The sequence below is a fragment of the Anguilla rostrata genome, chromosome 3 (assembly GCF_018555375.3).
Source record: "Anguilla rostrata isolate EN2019 chromosome 3, ASM1855537v3, whole genome shotgun sequence".
In the NCBI taxonomy this organism is placed as follows: Eukaryota; Metazoa; Chordata; class Actinopteri; order Anguilliformes; family Anguillidae; genus Anguilla; species Anguilla rostrata.
In genome coordinates, this window is record NC_057935.1 from 25,079,767 (window position 1) to 25,101,527 (window position 21,761).

At 41.0% G+C, this 21,761-nt stretch overlaps 1 protein-coding gene across 1 annotated transcript; it reads right to left on the reverse strand.

Annotated features, from left to right (window-relative positions):
• Positions 1 to 1,441: 1,441 nt before the first annotated feature.
• On the reverse strand, positions 1,442 to 18,839 carry LOC135250554 (norrin-like). Its single transcript, XM_064326971.1, has 3 exons — positions 18,624 to 18,839; positions 11,474 to 11,847; positions 1,442 to 3,139 (listed from the first exon to the last, which is right to left on the reverse strand). The coding sequence occupies exons 2-3, from the start codon at positions 11,663 to 11,665 to the stop codon at positions 2,915 to 2,917; spliced, it is 417 nt and encodes a 138-aa protein (XP_064183041.1). The 5' UTR covers positions 11,666 to 11,847; positions 18,624 to 18,839; the 3' UTR covers positions 1,442 to 2,914.
• Positions 18,840 to 21,761: the final 2,922 nt, after the last annotated feature.

Consider the following 21,761-nt stretch of genomic DNA (forward strand, 5'->3'; position numbering starts at 1 on the left):
TGTAACCCTTTCCAAACTGATATATATATATTTTTTTTTTTCCTCATCTCTTGTGGAATTTCCTTTCATCGTGCCATAGTGCGCTTGTGAAAGCTTTGTGGTGACTAAATCACTCTTATGTTAGCGTTCAATATGAGTAAGGTTTGGATGCAACAAGGTTGGCTGCAATCAAGCCAGGCTGTGTTTAATCAGCTGAATCTAATTATCAATTAAAACTGGTTGATTGAGTAACTTAAAGGGCAATTACTTTTTCACATGGGTGATATGGGTGTTTGGTAACTTTTTTCATTACATTTTTAAAATGTGTTTTGGATTTACTCAGTTTCCGTTTGTCTAAGATTACGCTTTGTCTACGGATCTGATTAGGTATGACGAAATATGCAATAATAGAGGAAATCAAGAAGGGGGCAAATACCTTTTCATGGCAATGTCAAAATCAAATTCATTGCCATGAAGCACTTACATGAAGAAATTATCGAAAACATTGCATTTGACAGTATTCAGCCACAACCAAAAGTATAAATGACAAAAGCCCTGGCCACAATACTCTCAATGGTTTCTGTGTCCACATATCAAACTGTTCAGTGTCAAAACAACTCTGTTGGAGTACATTTAGCTTGAATAGAGTACATGTTATCCCTACTTGACTTGTACAAACACTGTTAGAGTTGATTTAACAGAGACTTTTTTGGTTTCAATGTTTTTCTTTTAAATCTTTCACAGAAGCACAAAACCAGTGAGAGAAATGTGCAGTGTACTCTGACCCTTTCACACTTGTCAGTACACTGTATACTAGCATAGTATACTAGTATATAAAACTAGTATATAAGACTGTGGAAGCTTGGGGATGAGGGAACATGGATGACTTCTTAGAATTTTTACCTAATTCCTATATGGTTATATGTTCAATGGGAATGATTTTGGTAATGACTTTCATTGTGAAAACTCATGCTGTTATCATATTGATTTTGCTTGGTGTTTTGTGTTTGTGTTTTGTGTGGGCTATATAATTTTACTAGAACCTGGAATCTTGTGCCTAAAGGTTATAAAAATGAAGAATGGAGGAATCACAGTAGAAAGGGAGGTGCTGAAGAAGTGGAATAGAAAAAAAATGGAGAGAAGGGTGCTTTTTTGTGTATGCAATCCACAAGCAAGGTAGTGAAAGTGTGTGCACGGTTGTGTCCATGTGACTTGTTGTGCGTTTTTGTATGACAGTGGTAAAAGGCAATGTAACAAAATGACTCATGCTGAGCCACTTTACTGCATGTCAGGAGATGAATGAAAACACAGAATGCTTTCCCTTTGTCGCATCTGACAGGCATTATGTGTATGTTCTGCCGTGCTTTCAAATGAGCTGATGACTAAATTACATGCCATTTCAAAACTACATTGTAGCAAAGTAACTGTAAGTGCATTTAACAAGACTGCAGACACAATGGGCTCAATCTTTAAACAAAGGGAGAATGTTTATTGTCAAAAACCGATTCACATTGAGTCTGGATTTTTGGATTCTGCAAATAAAATGAAACCCTTTTCTGGAATTGCAGTGCTTATCAGTGGACAATGTGTCCAATGTTTTAAATTATTAGCGTATACATTCAGTCTCAAAGTAGAGAAGGCAAATGAGGCATTTTAGAATTCATGTGTCGCTACCAAACTGAACTCTGATTGGTCGCAATTATCTCAGTGAAAATGTGCAGACCTCGTTTAAACAATTCGAACCACTCTTTGTTCATACTGGCAGGACAAATTGTCAAATTGAATTCAACTCTCCTGACAGCTTTTCTTTTGTAAAGGCTCACAATTTGTAAGCCTTTATTTGACAGTTTGGAACACAAATGTTCAGAAGTGATTTTCTATGTGATGTCTTGGTATAAACGGTATGGATAAGGTCTAGTCCCCCCGATGTGTCCTCAACAGGTCTCTACTCATCATGGGGGCTCACACCTGAGAGGAAATAAAGAACTCACTCCAGCATGTCAAAACTCTTCACATCACAGTTCTGCTGCGACTGTCCCATCGGTAAATTAATAAAAATACCAATAACAATAATTACAAAGCTAATAATATTATTAATAATAAAATGACAATGAAAATATTAGCTGTAAATGAAATGCACATTCAAGACATTACACTGGTCATATGTTCCTTCTGGAGTTAGCGGTCCATAGTCCTTTTCCATTGTTTGCACTGTAGATAGCCACTTTGTGCAGTCCCTTAGGGGCCCAGTACCCGCAATGCAACGGGAGTCCTGACCCTGCAGAGCTAGCAGGTCCCATGCACAGAGCCGCGCTTTGGGCAACGTGTAGCCCACACAGAGGAATGGCATAAAAGTATTCCGGCGTGATGTACTTCCAAAAGGTATTCAGCCTGCAATATTGTAGCCATCTTTTAATTACACAGACCAAAGCAATGGAGCATGTCAAACATCACTACAGGTGTGGTTGTATATTCCATGTATTTTGGCATATAATGGAAATCCTGTTTGAAGGGGGGGCAGTTTATTGTCATAGATGTTTGACGACCTGCATTGTTTTAGCACTGCTGGCAGAGTCCTGTTTCTGATTTAGGTTTTATGAGTATTCAGCTCCTTGTTACTTCCCTCGTTCTTTCCCAGTTTTTTAAATATTTTTTTTTGTTGAAAAAGAGAGATTTTCTGCAAAAGGGCACCCTTTTTATTGAGATTGAGCACTGTTGGGCAAGTAAGTCCAGACGCCCTCTCTGGCAGAGTTTAGTCAGTTTGTAATATTTTCTTTACATCTTTCATGAAAAAGTCCCTACGTGTCAGGATTTGGTACTACCTGTTGGGAAAGGAAGTCCTGCCCCCCACTGCTGGTAGTCATAAAAGAGTCCCTCCCGTGTTGGGATTCAGCACTTCCTGTGGGGACAGGAAGTCCCGCCCCCTCCTCAGGGCTCAGCTGCACTCCTCGCAGCTGCACGCCAGGATGTAGCGGTAGGTGGCGGTGATGCGGGTCCCGCCGGAGCAGCGCAGCCGTACGGCCTTCAGCTTGGAGGTGTGGGGGCGGCAGCAGAAGCAGGTGCTCTTGAAGGGCTGCTTCAGGACCGAGCTGAAGGAGATGAGGGGGTCGGAGCGGGACGTGTGGCTGCACTGGCCCTCGCAACGTGCCAGCAGGACCATCTAGGGGGTGGGGGGTTGGGGGGAGGTGTCAGAGAAACGAGAGATCATCAATCTCTTAAATTTATACCCAAAGTAGATTTACATTCCTCAATAACCCACAGCACTGCCAAGCACTGGAATTGGTGTGCCACAGGAATGCAGGATTATTAATCTTTTTAGTCTGCATCAAAAAACTGAACGTACAATCCTTAATTTACAGCACTATACAGTACAGTAGGACCACCTGAGGATGTCAGACACATGCAGGGTTATCTGTTTTTCAGTGTATACCAATTTAAACCAACATTGCAATCCTTTCTAGCCTGTAACACTGTACCATACAGCAGAGCTATCAAGTTGATGGTCCTGGGGCCAAACGTGGCCCTCACCATCGATGAAGTCTTAGTCACTGGGAAGTAAAATTAAACATTAAGAGCTATGACTATATCCAGGAGCAGTGCAATGCATGTACCTCCTACCAGCGACAGGATAATAGGTACACCTATTAATTTACATCCCTACTAGCTGCACTATTAATTATGCAAATGTATATCTGAACATTCTGACCCTTGTTTGAAGTATAAAACTTGGTTAATGCTGAATAATAATTATAAGAGTATTTATTTAAATTCTACAGATGTCTTATTCCTAATTTATTTTGTAGCCAATGTTAAAAATGTTGTTTGAGACACTAAAATGTAGATTTTACATCTCCTGAATACAAGAGGGGGGACATTATTTTGAAAGACTGATCTGGGCACATTGTGTAATTATTTCCCGCAATAAACAAAGAATATAATAAGTAAATTATGGAGTACAGTATTTAAATGTATGTGTAAATTCTTTGTAAACAACTAGCATGAAAAAGCAATCCACTATTGTTGATCCCCGGTGTTCTGAGGTAATTATAAAGGGATTGCGATTTCCAAAGATATTTAACAGTTTATTGTGAAAACATTCCAAATTTAATAAATATTTAATTAACACTGATCTGATGTTTAGCCTTCTGTCATTACTGCTAGATAAGAAATGATAGTGGGATAAGCTCCCAGCCCCTTACAAAACAGGGGAAATAAAATCCAAATGCTATCAGAGTACAGCAAGGAAATATCCAATATATCATTACTGTGCATATTTTAAGAAGGCATTGACTTTGTTAGCACAGATGTACAATAAATATTATTTATTGTTTTATAAATGAGCAACATTAAAAATATTATTTTTACAGCTACACTTTTCAAACACATGGCACCCATACCTAAATTAAAGGCATACTGTGCAGGATTTTTACTGTGAAAATATTCTAAAATAACCATGCTAAACCATATCTATGATGCACTGGCAATGGAATTTAGGCACCTTTATCTGTATTTGTTATTCTATTTGGGATGCTTATGGACATGGCGCTCTATTCTGTGTGGGAAGGGGTATGTGTGGCTACAGAGCCTGTGGTTTGGGATCAGCAGAGTCTATGTTGCTAGCTAGCTAGCTGCTGTAATTGCCCAGATAGGGCTCATTCACAAACTGGAGTTAACCTTGGAATTTCTTTTCCTTGGTGACATCAGCTGAAGTTCTCCAAGGGAATGAAATGTGATGCGGAGTTGGCTCACTTTCTGTTGGACCTGTAAGTAACGTTACCTCTAGCTATCCAGCTAGGGTTTTGCTTTATGGCTGTTTGTTTATATGGTTTCTCTGAATATAATATACTGAGTAAAACATAAATATAATATATATAATCTATTGCATGAAAACTGTGTTTCATCATTTACATTTTCCACAGATAAGCATGTTTTATGCCCTCCATGCATTCATTATAGAGGATTTTTAAAATATAAATCACATTGTTATCACAAATGAATGACACTTTCATTGTTAAGTGTGATCTAGCGGAGGTAAATGGCAACCATTAATCATATATATTGTTTATACTGTTTGGAATTGAGTAATAAAGAAATTTTATTTCTACCTTTAAATCCCAATAATGCCCTGGGTATATTTGATAACAGTTTTATAAGTGCTAATAAGTAAACAGAACACAAGGGTTGACAAATAAAAGCACAAGTATTAAAATGTTAACACATAGTTAATGCGTAGCCAAAATTAGTCATGTATAAATATTTTTGTGTGAGGATATGTGTGCACAACGTAGAGCAAGTTCCCACAGTGAGCAGAGCAGGCACTTCCTGTGGCCCCGTTGTGAGCCTTATCAGCGGATGAAACAGATAGGTTCCGGTGGAAAGCTCAGGGTGGTGCACACTCTAACTTTGCACATGTACAGTGCTATGGGATGGGAAGGCTGGGCTTGAGCACAGACAGCTCACTGGGCTACAGCTTCAGACACATTCATAAAGTGAAGAGTGCTGACCTACGTGTGGGATCAGTTTAGCCTTTTAGCTCATAATGGCTATAAGGTTAGGATATGGAGGGGAAAGCTGAGTCATGGAAACTTGTGTCGGCCGTTGTCGCTGTCATTTTTTCATGGGATGCTGATGAAGGTCAGCCAAGTAGTAAAAGGGTTAGGGAGCTGGGCTTGCAACTCAGGTTTGATTCCCAGGGTCACTGCCTTTGTACCCTTGAGCATGGTACTTGAATGGAATTGCTTCAGAAAAGTTTCCAGCCATGTGTAAAAACATGACAGTCACCCTGGAGACGTCCCCCCGCTAAATGCCTACATATCCATATAAATGTAAACAATATCCAGTGTAAATCGGCATGGTAACATAATCTGACTATCAAAGCTTTCAGCTGGAGAATTGCATTGTAGAAGTATAAAGTGTATAAAACGTACGCTATAAACAATTCTGATCATTTTAAAAGTTTATCATCCCATAATGCGAGACGTGTAGTACAAAGTACGTGTAAGGTGTTGAAATGACTCGTCAAAAGGAATCTTGTTGAACAGTTCAGAGGACCACCGGGCCAGATATTCCTGTGTGGGCGGACGGACACGTGCAGTATTCCCCAGGTGGACAGATGCGGATAAAAGCCTTGTCCCCGGCTCTGAATGAGAAGGTGTTGTGACGGGCAGGCGGCAGGCGCCGCGTCCCGGGGGCGCTGTGTTAAAAGGAGCGATGAGCCGCGTCCGTCAGCTGCTGGGAGCGGGCGCGGGGTCATATCTCATCCCCCGAGGGCCAGGACAGCGGCACTAGGGGGCCGGGCGCGTCCAGAGAGCCAGACGTCAGACGCGTGCGCCGCGAGAAGAGGCAAGGTGACGGTGACATCTGTGACGTGTGGGGTCCCAGAGTGAGTCAGCTCTCTCTCTCGCTCTCAGTCCCTCATTCTCTTTATCTCCTACTCTCCCTCTTTTATGTCAAAGTATTGTAGATTATAAGCATAATCTTATATTTCAAAACATAGATGTATTTATAGGCCTAATAAACTATGTAAATACATTTACAGACATTTACCCCACACCCCTCCATCAAATTCTAATTAAAATAGCTCTATTGGCATGACAATAGAAATCTTACATTGCCAAAGCACAAATAAGCTCACAGGCATAATAGACAATCAAAATATTTGGAGACATAACACACACACACACCCACACACATGGGCACGCACACACACACACACACAAGAGGTAGAAAACTGAGGTTCAAAAACTAAAAGCCCTCCCCAGTATTTTGTCCCAGTCACCTGGGTTTGTTAATTGCCACCTAATTGTTCAGCCAGGAGGTAGAACTAATTTGTGAAATCAGCTGGCTGAGGTCATCGGTGAAAGAGACACATGGCAGGACTTATATTTTGTGACCCCTGAACTTTCCACCTCTGACACACACACACACACATTTTAAACAGTTGGCTGAAATGGTGAACTTGGACAGTCGCTATGCCCTGTATGAATTCATATTTTATGAAATGAATCAATAAATATAGCAAGCCATATCAATCAAATAATCAATTAATGAAAATAGCTATGTGTAGTTACCAATTTAAGTTTATAAAAAATGTTTTAAAATCAGCAGGCAGTGTTGGTAAGTGATATAATTAAAAACAGGTTTCTTTGGATTTTCAATTTAAAAGTAAATAGTAAAAATCAAACGTGACTATTATGACTATTAAAAATATCAGCACAGTTTATGCCATTCACAATTAAATTATCTTTTCAGTCTCAAGTGGATTCAATGTAGTTCAGTGCAATAAAAACATTTGCTTCTCTGTTGTTTCATTAGAAAGCCTTACTGAGGTAGGCACAAAGCTATAGCTATACAGCGAGGTATATAACACTACATCTTTTTTGGGGCAGCACAGTGGTGCATTGGATAGCACTGTCACCTCATGGCAAGAAGGTCCTGGGTTTGAATCACAGGGGGCAATCACAGGGTGTTGTTGCAAAAGAGCATGCATCCCTGTATAAATAAAGGTTAACCCCTTAGCGCACATGAAAAATGGCTTAAATGAAGCACAATGTACAATACAATACTAACACAGATTAGTTTATATTCATAATTTTGGAAGCAATGAAGTGCCACAAATGCAATTGTCTAGACAAAAAATCTAAAATTAATTTGCACTTTTTTAGTTTGCAATGAAATACTGAGAAATTGCATATATACAGCAGGTTAAACTATACATGTGCTGGATAAAAAACGTCTTGACCACAAGTTCATAAAATTTAAGGGTGGATATGTAGAACTACTATAGACTTATGAAGCAAAAACTAAGCAGTGTACCCAGAGTCTCCAAATCTATCCAAAATTTCTAAATTATGCATTGCTGTATATCACAACATATTCACGTATTTCACTGCAAATCAACTGTTTTGCCTCAAGAAACTACCTGTTGCATCATTTTCAAGTGGGAATTACAAGCTTTCCATCAGTACAGTGGTCTAAAATATCTAGGGGTCCAGAAACATATCCAAAATCTCTCCAAAAAATGAATAAAATGTTTTTTGTTTATTATAAGGCATTGATGAGTCCCTTATGAATGTGGTACAGTACCTAAATGTGTATTTTAACTCTTGTATGTATTTTTATACTCTGTACTCTCTTATGTGTTCTTGTATGGGGATGAGATGACATGAAAACAAATTTCAACAGTCCACCACCTTTTGCCAGTGTTCCAACTCTCACGTCATCACTGTCGCATGCTTCACAAAAACTATTACACTCCTAACTAACGTTTACATTACAGTGTGAAATATCCACATTATATAATACAACACTATTTAAAGACACTCGATTAAAAAAAAAAAACGTATATAACCAAAGTATTTTCAGTAGTAATACTTATATAGCAATGATGAAATCTTATGTTTAGTAGATGGAGACAGAGACAGTAAATAAATGATACTTTTCTATTTGCTTCTGTTTTGCTACAGAAAACAATGTCAGCTAGGTCTATCAGCAAACATATGGCTTAGCTATGCCCAGAAGTCCTCAATGATAATAATAGTATTTTCCGAGAAATTACGAAAAATCGTTGACCACATTTCGTTAGGAGCAACGTCTTTTACTGCTACCACAGAGTGAATGCGTAAGCGATGATAAAAAAAAATTCAGATACGCTGACCTAAAAAATGCTAAAGCAAAATTAGACATGTTATACATCGTTAGAAAGCTTATACTCTCACCTACTGAATAAATGATTTGTCAATCACGCCAGACTGTACTAAAAAGGGCGACAACGCCGTAAACAACATGTGTGGTATTACGCACAGCTATTTCAGAAGGTACCCAGGCATCTCAAATGCGCGTATATTTCACAAACAGATTGTCCAAGACAATGTATGACCACTCAGTCTCAAAAGGGACATCTCTACGCGTAAAACCAATGGTAAGGTTGTATATTTATTCAATACTTAGTCGCAGATATTGACTGTAGAATGACATGGTATCATTTTAAAAAACTTTTTCTCGTTTATTTTGTTATTCAGTGAGCAGCATTTTCACTGCTGTATTGGCATATCTTAGGGCTAGTGTCAGATTTATCTTGCTGCTATGAGGGAATACGATTTTTTTTAGCGAATACGAATATTTTTATGATTGCCAAAAAAGACAACATTGTCGATTATGTCATGGGTGGGGGGTGTAATTGTAGACGAGACTGCAGGGATGGGGGGGTGTTAAATGAATGACCAGAGCGACAATGGTGGCGCTGCGAAACTCTGTATTTGGCATAGTTGTCGTGTATCGTCTACTTATGAAACTAAAACAACGCGTTTCTGTTTTTAACTCGTACTTTGGTTGCAGTAGCACTGAATGTCTGAGTTCAGTAATCTGGGCACGCTGGCATGCCGACCACTAGGGGGCTTGTGCGAAGGGGTTAATAAGTATCTGTGCCTTTCTCATGTGCTTTCTCCCCACATAGCCAGCGACTCCAGGCCAGATCTGCGCCGAGTCCGGCCCAGCTGTGCAGACTTCGGGCCAGAATCGGTGCAGATCTGGGCCGAAGTCGCTGACTATCTGGGTCTTTCTTTTCTTCTCTGTCTCTCTCTCTCTCTCTGTTACCCTCCCTCACTTGTGGCAGCAGGGTTGGTGGGGAGATGGAGATGCAGGAGAACATGGCAGGGCAACAACAGCTGGGCAGCAGATGTAGCTGGGGGGCTCTATTTATAGGCGGGAGCACTTGTGTGCAGGTGGAGCACATAGCGGGGTGGTGTATGGAAACTCACATGGAAGCCCCCCCAACAGTTCCTACGACAAATATTGCATGTAACAGACCTCACGTAAAATCAGTGTTTCAATGCAATCTAAGCAGCAAGCCATGTATACAAGTACACATGGTACACATGGTAAGGCTGCAATTCCTGCGCTTTGTCCACTCTCTCCCGACATGGAACAGAGGACACAGAGGCAGAGCTTTAAAAAAACGTGATAACAGATTGAGTGGATGGGCCCCACAGTCTGGCATCCAATCTGAACAATACCAGTGCAGATTGTGATTGACAGCACAGCAGGGTAACACAGCTGGCCTAAGAATCGTACAGGGAGGGAGGGATTTTGTCGGCAGGACATGTGTATCTCCTGCATAAACAACTCACTTTACCCTATCAGGAGCCCAGACAAACTACATGTGTCCTTCTCCAACTAGTGTGGATACTTAACAGTGCAAGCATAACTAATGGACCGCAGCCTTTATTAGTTTAGGCTTCTTCTTACTAAATGATAAGAGCCAATGGGAGCCAGCATCACATTTTGCACGTGGTGTCCCCAGCCAGTCATTGCTATGCATGTTACTGGGTAGATGACGCTGAACTTGTGAAATGGGGATGGGTTCTGTCAGTATGGGGGTGTATCCTTTGTCAACTCCTTTTGGGATGACATTGTGTGGAGAGAAGTAGTCCTCTTTGACTATGAGCCTCCTGCTTAGTGGGACAGCAGGAGTCTTGGAAACAAACGCCACTGCCTGTGAATTGTCTCCCAAACTGACGGGTCTACTGGTGATCCAGGGCTATGTCCAGCTAGCGTTCACACATCCATCCTCCTCCAAAACTGGAAGCGTTCCCTTTTTTAGTGAGCCTGATTCAAGCACGCTATTGTTCGAATGACAAAAGAGACAAATTAGCTGGGCTCACACCTTGGAGAGCTGGGAGAACCCAGATCGCCATGGAGACATCTCGACTTTCAGAGCAGGGCTTATTTTGGGTTGCATCCTGTGTGGGACCTGCCAAATTGTTTCTGGAAGCAGAACTCGTGATCATTAGAATCGATGGACAAAAGTAAACACGTGAAAAACATGTGTTTTATATGTCTTGGAATTTGCCTGGAGAACTTGGCTTGTCTTTTGCAAACATTTCATTAGTGGACAGGTTGAGGTAGAGCATAGCATTGTTTCAGAGGTAATTCACTAGTAAGTGAGGTATGTCCTGCAGAATTGTTGTGATGTTAGTGATACTCGGGGAACCATAGAACATGTGTTCCAGTCATGGTGTGGAGTGAGAATTAATCTCAATGGGAATGCATTAGGAGAAAAGATAAATGGACTTTATTTCCTCTGGATTAGAACAAGCCACATATCAGCGGGGATGTTGACAGAAGAGTTGAACCTAAGCAGGTAGGGTTGGTGTTCACAGCACAAAATGTTTTAGCATCCCCTGATCTTATGTTTGTTTTGTACTGGAATCTATTGGAATGTGCAGCAAACACAGAAATGCAAACATGTAATGACAGATACGAACTAAACAAACGCTCTGTCTTTTACCCATACAACAGCCATACTCCAAGGGCACCATTGTCCATGATACAGGTGTGTAAAGCATATCCTTCTGTCACTCTCATCAATAGAGACAAAACGTTTGTGGAACTAGAATACAATTCTAGTATTTATGCACACCTGTGATGTAGTTAACGTTTGATATATAAGTTAAGGTCAACTTGTTGTAGTGGTGTTGATGGTGACTCACAGTACCTTAGAGTTGCACTTGTAGATGGGGTGGGTGATGGTCTCCACAAAATGGTGCCTCATGCACCTGTCCGGGTCAGTGTCTCCAAGATGGCCACTCTCAGCTTTACTGGTTGCACCTTGCAGCATGGCCAGCAGGGGGCAGGTGACCAGTAAAAGCACCATTCCAGGTTTGCCCAGAGGGCTGCAATTCCTCATTTTGACCCCTGGATGGAACGGAGGTTGACAGTGTCCAAAAGGAGGTTCAGACAACTCACAGATGTACTCCTTCTTTAGATGAAGTCGTGCTGAGCTCTCCTCTCAGGTCTGTGGGTGAGACTGATAAACCAGGAGGCGTTTTGAGTGCCCTCAGTGGGAATCTCCATCCCTCTCCTCTGGCTCTGCAGGGGAGTAATGAAGTCAGGTTAACGGGGGTGGGGGGGGGGGGGGGGTGAACACAGACAACTCTTCATACCTTCCCACCTACAGCAGGGATCTCAAACCCCAGTCCTGGAGGGCCACGACCTCTGCTGCTTTTTGTGGTTTACTTTCAGTCAGCAGATAAAATAACCTTGGAATTAAAGAATGTGGACTGTTTAGCCAACCGCTGACTTAAATTACACTCTTAAGTGTTGAAACACACCAAAAACCAGCAGAAATCACTGCCTCTAACGTCTGGAGTGTGACAGCCTGACTTGCACCATCGAAAAGGTGGGATTTTAATACCAATAATAATATAAATTCCATTTTGTCCTCTTTAGCTAACAGGTTTATAATAGCAGCTGGTATTTTTTTGAGGAGAAATTTATTTCCAGAGAGAGGATTGGCAGCATAGGACCTGGGACAGTCCTCTACACTGCTGCCAGTCCTTCAAGAAGACGGCTCCCTTGTCTTCAACCAGGAACACGTGGGCCATGATGTATTAGGCATGCTGGCAATGCTGTTATTCTAACAATCTCAAAGCAAAAAAAGCTATGTTTTTTAATACACTGAGGAGAAATCCAATACATTAATAAACAGCCTGGAGCAAAGCATTTCCCCAGGAATTAATTTTTCATAAAAAGGAATAGGTCTCTGAACAAGTTCTCTCATGACAACGAATCAGCTGCCAGGTGGAGCACATTTTTTTATTTACATAATTCTTCTATTTTTTATTCAGCTTTATTTTCCTCCTGACAATGGTATCCGTGTTAAGAAAATATTTTGCATGCAGCAGTAGAATCCGCTGAAGCAACGTTGCTAATAACCTTTTACACCACTGGGAATAAAGGCCAGAAGTTTTGGTCTTGAGACTGGGTGAAACTGGACCCCAGAACAGGAACTGACCGGGTTCAAAGAGAGGAAATGATCATTTATTTTAAAAAGTATACTGCATTTTGTTCAACTTTGACTTTCATTTTTCTTCCTTTAAAAATGCATGAATTTCGCAATTTGTCCTGAAAATACAAATATGCAAGGTTAATTTAAACCTTTCCACCCAGTTTATTTCTTTATAGTTTTTCATGAGAGGGAAACATTTAACCTGGCCATTCCTCTTGCTCGAAAGGAGAGTATTCATTTTATTATGAAAATAAATATTCCCTTAAGTATTTTACCAGATTAGAGTGCGTGTGTGGTGTAACAATGGGTGCAAAACATTAAAAACAGGGGCTGCTTTGTTGTCCTTTTGTAAATTGACCAATGGACATTTACTGTCCTGTGGCCTCTCTTTTATATGTCCTGGGGACATATACAGTCGTGTATATACTGTCTAACTTTCATGTTTCAGTACTGTCGTATAGAGATAATAATTATTAAAATGTGTCTTGGCTGATGAGAGAATAGTATAATAGCCCCCTCATGAAAAACACAGGGTTGCAAAAAGATTTTTTATTCAAGAACCATTGATTTAAGTCCCATTATCCCAAAGTATGGTCCAGCTAGTGCCACAGAATCACAGTGAGTGACATCACAGCACAACCAGGCATGCCAACGAGGTCAGCTGAGCCCGTGGAATTGCTGTTGGCCCAGGAAGACCACTGTCGCCTACAGCAGCCCCCCCACCCCCACCGCCGGCTCCAGACCCATCCCACAGTCCCTTGCAGATTAATAACGCCTGCTGTGGCCACAAAAGCAGCTGCCTCTTCTATCAGTATCACATCTGAGACAACAACTTTGTTTCTTTTCCTTAATCCTGGTACGATTTGCGCTGGCTTGTTTTTGAACAAAAGGTTTGTTTGTTGGATTGTTTGAGTAGTACCGCACACTGTCATGGAATTCAAATGCAACCCGAGCCCAGCGGAGGGGTGCTACTCAGCCATTCAGCTTCCCTTAATTAATCTTCATTAGCAGTCTTATAATTACAGCCATGGCCAAAAACAACATGCAAGGAATGGATCAACCTACATTTAATTGGAGGCATTCTGCAGACAAGCAATGCCGCAACTTGAGTCAATGTATTAAAATGTCATGAATCAGAGAGTGATTTAATAGCAGTAACCAAAGTCAAACTCTGGCACTGACCAAAGCAATCATGGCTGGAGCTTTCTGAAACCCAAGCATGCAGCAAGTAATGTTTCTTTTTGCCTCTTTTGCTTCATTTAAGAAATTGGTTTCTTCATCATCGTTCATTCGTTGCGCTTGTGTCATTAAAATGAGATTTGGCATAAAGGCCTTCTAAATCCAAGGTTGCTTGATGTTTGATTGAAGATCAACAGTGTGCAACCACAGTTTGCCCATCTGCATAGCTTAGAAGGCCTGACAAATAATCAACCAAAAGAATGTGACAATGTTTGTGTTGGATGTTCCAGAGCCCTCCAGAGCAGCTTGGCCATGGTCCCTCAATCATAGGCACCTCAGCTTGAGGGGGGCCTGGACATGCAGCAGACAAGCCCAGGAAAAACGAACCACGCATGAACGATGGCGGGTGGCATGGCGCTTTGTTTTTTTAGCATGCCTGATCCGCTCAGACTGGCGGAGGACCTGAGAGGGGCCTGGCTGTCTGCGCCATTAGGATTGCGAAATTCCTGAAATTCAAGAGCAGCTACAGGTTGGAGCCACAAGGCTCCCTGCCCTAAACCCCCCTCACCCCCCCCCCACCCACCCTCAGCCGGCACAACCCCCTCACCCCCCTTGCGCCTTTGATTAGCGTGCAACGCTCTCCGCCCCACACCCAACCTGCTGCAGCACATGCCTTCAGCAGGCACAGAGACTGCTGGGCTTTTTGGAGTGGGGAAGGAATTCTTTTCATTTTTCTTTCAGGTGATTCAATATCACTTTTAGCATGAATAGGTCTTCTTCATGAAGAGAATAAACAACAAAAGGCTCTAAAGCTAAAACACAGGCATACTGGCTGGGCCACTGCGAAAGGAACTTCTGGCCAAGTGAAAGAGGCCAAGATGAGCTCATAGAAAGTGGACAGCAACGGCATGGTGTCCCCTGAAAAGCCCTCAGAGGTGTTGCATCCAAGACATGATCTCCTAACCTAGCATCACAAGAGGTGTAAATTTTGAAGTATGACATGAGTAACCGTTTTACAGAAAAACAGTATTCGGCAAGGGAAAAAGCAATGCCAATACAAACAAATTAACAGAGGACTTCACACCAGTAAAGCATGCCAGTGACTTATTCCCTCCAACACAATACAACAAACTTCCCCAGTTCTGACAAAGCAGTATAACCAATCCAAGTTCTTTGGCTGAACAATGTTGGACTTGAGTCAAAACACATTACAATACCTGAGGGCAGGTATGAACCAAGTTGACATATTTCTCTGTTAGCTATGACTATTGAAAGCTGTTTAGGCAAGTGTTTTCCATCTTCAAAATGAATAAACTTAATTTTATGTTTTTATAGGAGCAACCAAAATGTTTCTCTTATAAAAATCATAATTACAGTACAAAGGTGTGACACTGTGATACTAATATGTAATACAATGTAGAAACTCCAGGTTTCCAGAGCCACACTTTCCCTTGTCTTGAAGGTAGCATATTAGGAGCATCTACAGATTGCTTTCTCTCTACTCTTTCAGAAATTGAATGCATATCGATTGTATGTATACCGTATATATATATAAACAATCAAGATATTGCAACAGTTCACTATATATGGGCAAATATATAAATTATTACCACTTTTAGATATTTCACTGCTGTGAAATATGTTTGTATTTTTCCAAATATTGACAATATATTGCAGTGTATTTCTATAAGGCTGTGCTTATTTAATGGAAAAGTAAAACTATCACAGAATCAAAAGTAAGTGTGTGAGTTGTCATTCCTTATGTCCGGGACCTTTATGAAGTACATATGTTTGTTCTCTTACAGTCTGCACCGCCCCAGGCTTTTCACAGACATGGAAGCTATCTTTAAAATGACAACATAAGCTGCTGTAAACTGCCTGGCCCCAGAATGCATGCACGTGTACCTCTGTGTGCATGTGTGTGTGTGTGCTCATGCATGTGTCTGTGTGTGCGTGTACTTACGTGTTTGCCTGTGTATACATTTCTGTGTGTGTGTGTGTGTTTGTGTGTATGCATGCATATGAACGTGTGTGCAGGAAGGTGTATGTGTCTGCTGAGTGAACATTTTTGTGGTGAAAAGTCAGTGAAAATTTGGTGAAATGCCATCGAATCATTCAGGTGAATACCCGGAAACATTTGGTTGAAAAGTGAGAGTTTTCTAGCCAACCAGTGCATAGCCAAGTAATATCTGAGTAGAACCTGAGCTAAATTGGGGTTAACGTAGCCTGTTTATGTCAAAACATCTCTCATCCTAGCTTCCCACCCCTCTAGACATCTAGATTCTGGCTTTTGCTCCCTGTGTGTGTGTGTGTGTGTGTGTATGTGCAAATGTAAATGTGACTGTATGTGCACGTTTGTGTATATTTACGTGTTGAGCAATTGTTTGAAGCTCTTATAGCAGGGACATCAATCCGCTTTAGAAGGAGGCAGCCTGTCTCGCCAGGGGGCAGCTGATTTGCCAGTTGTTGCAGGCTGTGTCCCATCAACTAGGCCCAGATCCCTTGACAACAGTGCCACTGGCCAGGGGGATTTTTACAGCACTTTGGCGGCATGTAATCACCGTTGTCACGCCGATGTATCTGCCAGTCCTGTGTGTGTGTGTGTGTGTGTGGAGGGGGGGTGGGCGGGATGAGGGGTATGATGTCATTGTTTCTGTTCATTTAAACCACCCCCCCCCACCCCCACCCCCCATTGTTTCACCAGCTTTTAATAAATCAAAGGTCAGATTCCTGCAGGGGCCACACGTTCCCCCAACCCTCCTCCCACCTACCCCAGACTTCCGAGCGGCATGCCAATGCCGGAATGGGGCACTGCCACTACACTTTGACGCCACCCATCCCCTCCCCCCCCTCAAACCTCACAGTGTGGCTAAGCCTGCCACTAAATATATCCACACCCCCTGATAAAGCTCAGACTAACATGTGGGATTTGAGGGCAGCCAATGGGGACCAATGGCAGCTGCCTGCACAGAGCCCTGGGGCTAAGCTAATGTTAGCTTTGCAATTTGCGCTCCAGGGATAGAGGAGGGCATTCGGTCCCCCTCCGGTGGGCAATCCGTCCTTCCGTTTTTCTGTCTCTCTTTGGGGGGGCCGAAGATGCCATAACAGGGACCATGGCGATTGTAGATTCTGTCTCATTGTACTGTTTAATCCTTCTCCACTTTCTTCCATGTTTATTCTTCTGAGGTTGTTATAAATACATTATGCCCACTGCACTCAAAAACATTTTTAATAGAAATGTAATATTTAGTTTTTTTTTCTGATTGGCATGATTGGCATTTGCCTTCTAATTAGCCTGTACACCTGTACGCCTGTACACTGAAAGGTATGTGATTTGGTATGTGAGACTGCCATCAGCACAAAACACCCTCTCACTGATTAAGGCAGTGTGCCAGATTATTTGAATTTCTTTAGCTAGAATTGTTGAATGTGGATCTTTTCAGAATGTGGTTATTGTTTTTTTTAAACCCCCTTCAGAATATTTTTCCTGATGATGAACATTTTTTTAATTTTTGTGCTTCCTTTTTACATAAACTTATTGACACCAGTAAGTTAAACATCATTCTGAACCTGTTTAAAAGCTGCTGGTCGTTTTAGAAAGGGAAGAAGTGACATTTTCCTGTTGACAAGTTCTCTCCGCTGCATAATCAACAGCACAATCTTAAAGATGAGATCATAGATGAGTGATGAACAGATATGTCCCAGTTAACATTTTTGAGGTGAAAATTTGGAAACATAGTTTAGGCATTCGGGTGAAAACCTGGATGAATATGGTTATAAAGTGAATGTTTTCTAGCCGACTAGGACGTAGCCAGCTATATTCAGTTTAACCTAGTCTGTTTCTGTCAAAACATCTCTCAGCCTAGAATTCCACCCCTCTAGATGTCTAGATTCTGGCTTTTGCTCACTGGGGTACAGGTAACCAGATGTCACATCCTTGGATATCGTACCCCTCCCTCTTCTCCCTACGTCTCTTCCTCTTCCCCCTCTCCGAAAGATTAAATGATATTCCCAAAATTCTTTTCATGGGGGTCCAGTTACAGCAAAGCATACTCTAGACATTCTTGCTGGTGAGAAACAAACTAGCGCCCACCTCACAACTTCACCTACCACAGAACGCATTCCACACACCCACCATCATCTGTACATGCGATTAACCCAAAATATATTACCCACTCAGATTAAAATCTGTCTGTTTGTGTCAAATTATAATTACTCAGTGTTAACCAAAAGGCTTTTTGTGAGATAAATACATTTCTGTATGTGATGTTTTTTCATAATATCAATTAACTATAATGTTTGGTTTAATATTTTGCCCTCAAACCCATTGGACAACTACATTGTAGATTGCACACGGATATGTGTACATTCATGAAAAAAATATAATTCTGATATTAAACATGATCCAGATAAACTTATTCAAACATTCAATTAAATTAAATAAACGTAGACATCATCTCCCTGATTTAATCTTGTATTTATCCCCGATGAAGATGGAAGTTTCCTAAATACGTGAAATTATGTGTGATGGCAAATCACGTGTCACATCACAAGCCATTCAAACACAAAGCCTCTACAATAGTTTCTCTTATTCAATCTGATTCAGCACTAGCCGGTGATCCTCTGAAAAATAATAACAGTTCACTTGGGTCATCTTTAAAGCTTGGTTAACGCTTACCTTCTTCTGGGCTGTAGAACTGAAGTAATCCCGCTATCGAGCCTTACAGCATTAACCAGAGCAGTTTCCGCCACAACAATTGCCTTTATGCCCCAGCTCTCAGCCTTTCTCTTTCCCTCACTCTCTCTCTCCCCCCCCCTTTCTCTTGCACACATCTACGCACACACACTCACACACACGCACTGGTGGTGTGTGTGAGCTTCTACTCCCTCCCTCTGTCTGTGTTCTCCCTCCTACCCTCCCCTCTTGCCTGACATTCACACACCCTCTTCTTTTATGGAGGAATCCCAAGCAAAAAGAAGAAAGACAGAGTGGATTGGGATCTGAGCGCATTTGAGGATCGGTGTCAGATGTGGAACGTCAGTAGTCATATATCACTAAAGGGGAGAGATGCGCACACACGCACACACACACCAGTTGATCCTGTACACACACTGACACGCTCCTGCCAAAGCAAATGGGGATTCCAACCATAGAGCTGCTCATGCTATCTGAACAAAAGCTCAGCCCTCTTTTACGAGGTCAGAGTTATAAAACTGTTAGCGGAATTAGTTTATTTAAGAACAACTGGCTCCTTGACCTTCCTGTTATAGGTCACCCCAACATCAGGACCCTCTTTGGGGTGGAGGGCATGGGGGACTGGGTTACCTCAACAACAGCCATGTGTCAAAATCCATATTGTGTCCATATCACTGGTGAAACACACACACACACACACACACACACAGCTTCTCTGACTCATGACAAGGAAATGGTTCTGTGCTGTTTCTGGATTTCCTCAGTTACTTCACAATGTCTAGTGACAACACCCCCGCTGGCTTATTCTGTCTCTGAACCAACAGTTTCATGAAGATTTAAATGATAAACACACACCATTTTGTGTCACCTAGTCACCAACATGGTCCATAAACCCAGTCAATTGAGTATTATTTGATGAAGTATGCTTGACAGAAGACAGGGTAGAGTGTGGCACATATCATACAAACTGATGGCAAGGGCAGATTAGTCATTTTTTCCACCTCCCTGTTTGACCCTGTTTTTAATATGCCAAGGGAAGTGGCCATAGAGACCAGTGGACTGCTCTTTAACAGGAGGCACACAAAAATGGGAGTCGCTGATATTTTATTATTAGAGAGAGATTATTAATTGTTCCTTATCCTCAAGCTTACCTCTCACAAACATATCTTCTTTTTTTCACAAGAAACAAATTAATTATTCATTCTTGGTCAATGAGACTGAAATTAAGACATGCCTTTCATTTTATGTCAGTTTCAGAACAAAAAAAAAATTGAATTCCGTGGAATACTGGCAGCCATGCAAAGTGAGTAATCTTTCAACAAAAGTGTGGAAATTATCCAAGTGGAGTAGAATGTGTGAAAGGTTACACGATCACCATATTTGTCTGCATTTAGAAACCAGGTCTGTTTAGAGAAACATTGTTTCAACACTTCAACGCAAAAATACAAACGTGGGACATATCTGAGCAAGCTCAGTGACAAAATAATGTATTTAAATAAATGTGCTTCGGCCATTATTGACTATCACAGATTGCATAATATGGCAAGGTGACTTAATGGAAAGTTAAATAGAAATTAAAGTGAATACCTAACACGAGTGATGGGTGTGAGGGTTTAAGAAACCAATAATGAATGGATGACACTGATTTTAACTAAGTTTAACCAAATGATTTTAAACAATTATTTTAATTTAATATGGGGAACAACGTTTTGATTGATTGCATATGAAAAGTCAACAAGTGGCAGCTCATTGTACAGTAGCTCCATCCAATATAGGGCTTGTGAACCTCACTCTTCCCTCACTACTTCATGCTTTGATAGCACTTCATTTCCCTATGCACAGCCAACTGATAATCATCCAAAAAAAGGCTGAACGGGATATAAAATCTACAGGGACATTTACAGGGACTATGGATGCACAGCCCTTCAGATATTTGCTCAAGGGTCTCATAATGTGTGTTTCCCAGGGCAGAATCGGATAAAGTAAGCCAGGGGTATTAAATCATCTGGGAAATAAAGGATGAGCTTGACCTTAGATGGGTCAAAAGTTTACCTGATGCAATTACCAGAAAGGCCTAGTCTGACCTTTTGCTTTACACCTCCCATTGCTCAATCTTCTGACAGTAAGATTTACAGCAAACAGCAGTGAAACAGTGGAAAGCACAAACTGTAAATTCTCTGTCTTTTAGAATGTTCTATTCTAAAAGTTAAAACTACTGTTTAACAAAATAATACCTGACTCAACATGAGGATTAACATTTTATTTTCCTTTGAGCTATAATACCACATATGAATACAACTTTATAAATGGATATTGCACAAATAAAAAAATTATAATGAATCATTGAAACTATTTTTTAAACCTTGCAATGTTTTTCTTAATACTATATATGAATTGTGAGTTGGGAAAGGGATTGGCACACAACTTTGAGACTGTACATGTCTAAACCCCCCCCCCCCCATTGTAATTGTAATATAAATCCTATAGTTGAGTCAAGCGGGCATGTTTCAGGTAGTTAGATATATATCTGAAAACCACAAAATGTTTTTAACCACCCAACAGTGGAGGGATCAAGCAAATACAGTTTAATTGAATTAGTATTCAGTTTCATTTTAATACATATTTCCTGAAAGTACTTCCTTTCTGACATGTGTTCCACTCCAAAGGGTTATGGGTCATTATTTTATTATTTGTGAGGTTCCAAATAAAAAATATTTAGGTCTGTAGTCCGCAATTTTAAGTTTATAATCACAAAATTCACATGTGGTTAAAGTGCACACTCTCAGCTTTTATTTTATGGGTATTATTTATAAACCTTGGTTTCACTGTGTATAAATTACAGCACTTTTTATGCATTGCCCCCTATTTCAGGGCACTATAATGTTTGGGACATATTAATATTATGTAATTGAAAGTAGTCATGAAAAGTACTTCACCAGATATCCTTTGCATGCATTGACCACTTAACCCATAGACCTCACCAGGTGCTTAGTATCTTCTCTGGTGAATGCAAGACCTGCACTGCACCAATTTCAGCTCCTGCTTGTTTTATTGTTGTTTTACGGTATTATATGGAGTTTGCATGTGAAATTATAAATAATGGATTTCAGAAATATAAAT